We start from the raw sequence: 5000 nt of genomic DNA, 5'->3' as shown, positions 1-5000 counted from the left end.
TCGACAACAAACAGTTGGTAATTTATCAAAATACCCTAGACCAACCTATCGGAAAGATTCCTCTAACTCGTTAGTATACCTCTATGCAGGTATTATGTCGCGAACACCCCCCAAAAAACACATTCTTGGTCCCGATAGCAGGAGAGATGATGCCTCACTATACCGCTGCGACCCCCTGCATCAAACAATATGGTGACTGATTCTGTGTATATTATCCATTCTTTAAATTGCACTTTACTTGGCGTGTATACATATATTCAAATATATGTATGTATATAAACACACACACACACGCACACACACACACATACACACACACACACACACACACACACACACACACACACACACACATATATATATATATATATATATATATATATATATATATATATATATATATATATATAAATGTATATATATATACACATATAGAGATATACTTACACACAAACACATATATAATCACATATACACACACATGTATGTTTACTGTATTTAACATGTGTATGGAAGTCTTGCTTTTATTTACAATGCAGCTAAAACATAAATGAAATTCGTTTTTTTCTCGCTCTTTCAGCCTTTTCTCCAAACCGTCATGGTGCTGGTCGCGATGACGTCACACCCAACCCAGGCCGGAAGCACCCTCCCCAAAATCTGCTCCGTATGTGCCTGTGTTCCCACCTCCACCGAGGTCGACTGCCGAAATCGGGAATTACATGTAGTAAGTATAAGTGCACACATACATCGTAACTACATCGTAAGTGTAACTACAGACATGCATCGCTATGTAAGTGTAACTACAGACATGCATCGCTATGTAGGTGTAAATACAGACATGCATCGCTATGTAAGTGTAACTATAGACATGCATCGCTATGTAAGTGTAACTACAGACATGCATCGCTATGTAAGTGTAACTATAGACATGCATCGCTAGGTAAGTGTAACTACAGACATGCATCGCTATGTAAGTGTAAGTGCATACATACATCGCTGTGTAAGTGTAACTACAGACATGCATCGCTATGTAAGTGTAAGTGCATACATACATCGATGTGTAAGTGTAACTACAGACATGCATCGCTATGTAAGTGCATACATACATCGCTGTGTAAGTGTAACTATAGACATGCATCGCTAGGTAAGTGTAAGTGCATACATACATCGCTGTGTAGGTGTAAATTAATATAAGTTTGCGCATACATCGTTAAATAAGTATAGGCACACGCATACATCGTTAAGCATAAGTACACACATACATCGTTAAATAAGTATAGGCACACGCATACATCGTTAAGGATAAGTACACATATACATCACTAAGTAAGCATAAGTACACACAAGCACCGGAATACGTCCTTATAAATCATTATCTACGGATATTCGCATACTGTTTCATTCCCATTACCACCATTCCCGTTCCTTCGCAGATTCCCGATCTCTCTCTGGAAAAGATTAACTACACCTGGAGTCTGGATCTGAGCAACAACGCGATCAAGAGCATCACAAAATTCCCAAGTCTCCCGAACCTCGTGGAACTCCATATTCAGTAAGTTCGACGCATTGTAATTGAAAAAAAAAAATCAGTGTTAGTCAAAATCTCGTTAAACTCGTGGGATCTCCATATTCAGTAAGTTAGGCGTATTGTAATAAATAAAAAAAATCCGTATTAGTATTCGTCAAAATCTCCTTAAACTCGTGGAACTCCATATTCAGTAAGTTAGACGTATTGTAATAAAAAAAAAAAAAAAAAAAAATCGTCTATAGTGTTGAGTCTTTCTTCATAACTTCATAACCAGCATGTATTTTGGTTCACGGAATTCCAGTGCATGGGAAGTCATCATCATCATTACAGTGTATGAGGAACGTACCACGTGTCTAATCTTACTTCTTATCATATGCATTGATATAAAAAAAACACCTCAATGAACAAGGGAAGTTCTCAAAAGCCAGCCAACGCAATGTCTTCCATTGACCTTACCAGAATGATGTTATTATTTCTTCCAGGAAGAATTACCCATCAAGTATCGAGGACGCGGCCTTCGCAAACCTGGATAATCTGAAGACACTGAATTTGCGGAATAACAACCTCACGCACAATGATATACGAGAAGCAGTCTTTGAAGGTACAGGGAGGAGAGAGAGAGGGAAGAAAGAGAAGAGAGGAGAGAGAGGGGGAGGGAGAGAGAGAGAGGGAGGGAGCGAAAGAGAAGGGAGGGAGAGAAAGAGAAGAGAGGAGAGAGAGAAAGAGAAGGGAGGAGAGAGAGAGGGAAGGAGCGAAAGCGAAAAAAAGAGAGAGAGAGGGAGGGAGCGAAAGAGAAGGGAGAAGAGAGAGAGGGAGGGTGCGAAAAAGAAGGGAGGAGAGAGAGAGAGAGAGAGGGAGCGAAAGAGAAAGGAGGAGAGAGAGAGAGGAAGAAAGAGAGAGGGAAGGAGAGAAAGAGAAGGGAGGAGAGAGAGAGGGAGGGAGCGAAAGAGAAGGGAGGGAGAGAAAGAGAAGGGAGGAGAGAGAGGGGGAGGGAGAGAAAGAGAAGGGAGGAGAGAGAGAGAGGGAGGGAGCGAAAGAGAAGGGAGGAGAGAGAGAAGGAGGGAGAGAAAGAGAAGGGAGAGGAGAGAGAGGGAGGGAGCGAAAGAGAAGGGAGGAGAGAGAGAGAGAGGGGGAGCGAAAGAGAAGGGAGGAGAGAGAGAGGGAAGAAAGAGAAGGGAGGAGGAGAGAGGGAAGGAGAGAGAGAAGGGAGAGGAGAGAGAGGGAGGGAGCGAAAGAGAAGGGAGGAGAGAGAGAGGGAAGAAAGAGAAGAGAGGAGGGAGAGAAAGAGAAGGGAGGAGAGAGAGACGGAGGGAGTGAAAGAGAAGAGAGGAGAGAGAGAGGGAGAGAGCGAAAGAGAAGAGAGGAGAGAGAGAGGGAGGGAGAGAAAGAGAAGGGAGGAGAGAGAGTGGAAGGGAGCGAAAGAGAAGAGAGGAGAGAGAGAGGGAGAGAGCGAAAGAGAAGAGAGGAGAGAGAGAAGGGAGAGGAGAGAGAGGGAGGGAGCGAAAGAGAAGGGAGGAGAGAGAGTGGGAGGGAGAGAAAGAGAAGGAAGGAGAGAGAGAGGGAGGGAGCGAAAGAGAAGAGAGGAGAGAGAGAGGGAAGAAAGAGAAGGGAGGAGAGAGAGAGAGGGAGGGAGAGAAAGAGAAGGGAGGAGAGAGAGAGGGAGGGGGCGAAAGAGAAGAGAGGAGAGAGAGAGGGAGAGAGCGAAAGAGAAGAGAGGAGAGAGAGAGGGAAGAAAGAGAAGGGAGGAGAGAGAGTGGGAGGGAGAGAAAGAGAAGGAAGGAGAGAGAGAGGGAGGGAGCGAAAGAGAAGAGAGGAGAGAGAGAGGGAAGAAAGAGAAGGGAGGAGAGAGAGAGAGGGAGGGAGAGAAAGAGAAGGGAGGAGAGAGAGAGGGAGGGAGCGAAAGAGAAGAGAGGAGAGAGAGAGGGAGAGAGCGAAAGAGAAGAGAGGAGAGAGAGAGGGAAGAAAGAGAAGGGAGGAGAGAGAGTGGGAGGGAGAGATAGAGAAGGAAGGAGAGAGAGAGGGAGGGAGCGAAAGAGAAGAGAGGAGAGAGAGAGGGAAGAAAGAGAAGGGAGGAGAGAGAGAGAGAGGGAGGGAGCGAAAGAGAAGGGAGGAGAGAGAGTAGGAAGAAAGAGAAGGGAGGAGAGAGAGAGAGAGAGGGAGCGAAAGAGAAGGGAGGAGAGAGAGAGAGAGAGGAAGCGAAAGAGAAGGGAGGAGAGAGAGAGGGAAGAAAGAGAAGGGAGGAGAGAGAGAGAGGGAGGGAGAGAAAGAGAAGAGAGGAGAGAGAGTGGGAGCAAAAGAGAAGAGATGAGAGAGAGGGGGAGCGAAAGAGAAGGGAGGAGAGAGAGAGGGAAGGAGCGAAATGGAAGGGAGGAGAGAGGGGAAGAAGGGAGGAGGAAGGGGGTCGGCAGGGATAGGAGTTGAGAACTGATGGGAATAAAATCATGAGGCATAGATATGTGATCACTTTATGTACAGCTTTTATAGACATCGGTGGAGTTAATGAACCGTACATAATTACAAGAATACACACACACACACACACACAAACACACACACACACACACAAACACACACACACACACACACACAAACACACACACACACACACACACACACACACACACACACACAAACACACACACACACACACATATATATATATTTGGTTGTGTTTGCCCCCAGGCAAATACAGCCAAAACGCCTCGTCAGATAGATAAATAAAAACATAAATAAAAAAAAAAACTTTCACCCCCAGGCAGATACAGCCAGAACGCCTCGTTCCCACTCGCCATCGAAGTCCTCGACCTTGGCTACAACAACTTTAGCCTCCTCCCGAGAAACTGCTTCCGCCACCTGCCCGCGCTCAAGAAACTGATCCTGGCACACAACCCCCTCAGCGACATCTCCCAATCGACGAGCGCGGCCATCAACGAGCTTCACAGTCTTGTCGAACTGGACCTCTCGCAGACCGGGATCGACCGCCTTCCCCACGGGTTCCTCACTGACCTCCTGTAAGGGATTGAGGGAGAGGGAGAAGGGGAATGGGAAGGGGGAGAAGGGAGAGGGGAATGGGAAGGGGGGAGAGGAGGAAGGGGAGGGAGTCCACAACCTTAACGAACTTGACCTCTCGCAGACCGGGATCGACCGCCTTCCCCACGGGTTCCTCACTGACCTCCTGTAAGGGATTGAGGGAGAGGGACAAGAGGGAGGGGGTGGGTAGGAGGGAGAGGGGGATGGGAAGGGGGGAGAGGAGGAAGGGGAGGAGGGGGGAGGGGGTGGAAGTCCACAACCTTAACGAACTTGACCTCTCGCAGACCGGGATCGACCGCCTTCCCCACGGGTTCCTCACTGACCTCCTGTAAGGGATTGAGGGAGAGGGAGAAGAGGGAGGGGGTAGGAGGGAGAGGGGAATGGGAAGGGGGGAGAGGAGGAAGGGGAGGGAGGGAGAAAGGGGAGGGAGTCCACAACTTTA

General features: G+C 47.3%; 1 protein-coding gene across 1 annotated transcript in view; it reads left to right on the top strand.

Moving 5' to 3' along the window:
• The window catches only part of LOC113810450 (leucine-rich repeat neuronal protein 1), a 51780-nt gene that overhangs the window by 39118 nt on the left and 7662 nt on the right, over positions 1 to 5000 (top strand). The window contains exons 2-5 of the mRNA XM_070121829.1: positions 581 to 724; positions 1434 to 1552; positions 2011 to 2129; positions 4284 to 4539. Of these exons, the coding sequence (XP_069977930.1) occupies positions 581 to 724; positions 1434 to 1552; positions 2011 to 2129; positions 4284 to 4539 (638 nt within the window). The remainder of the gene's footprint in view (positions 1 to 580; positions 725 to 1433; positions 1553 to 2010; positions 2130 to 4283; positions 4540 to 5000) is intronic.

This window comes from Penaeus vannamei, chromosome 5 (assembly GCF_042767895.1).
Source record: "Penaeus vannamei isolate JL-2024 chromosome 5, ASM4276789v1, whole genome shotgun sequence".
NCBI lineage: Eukaryota > Metazoa > Arthropoda > Malacostraca > Decapoda > Penaeidae > Penaeus > Penaeus vannamei.
This window is presented reverse-complemented; position numbering and strand designations above follow the sequence as displayed.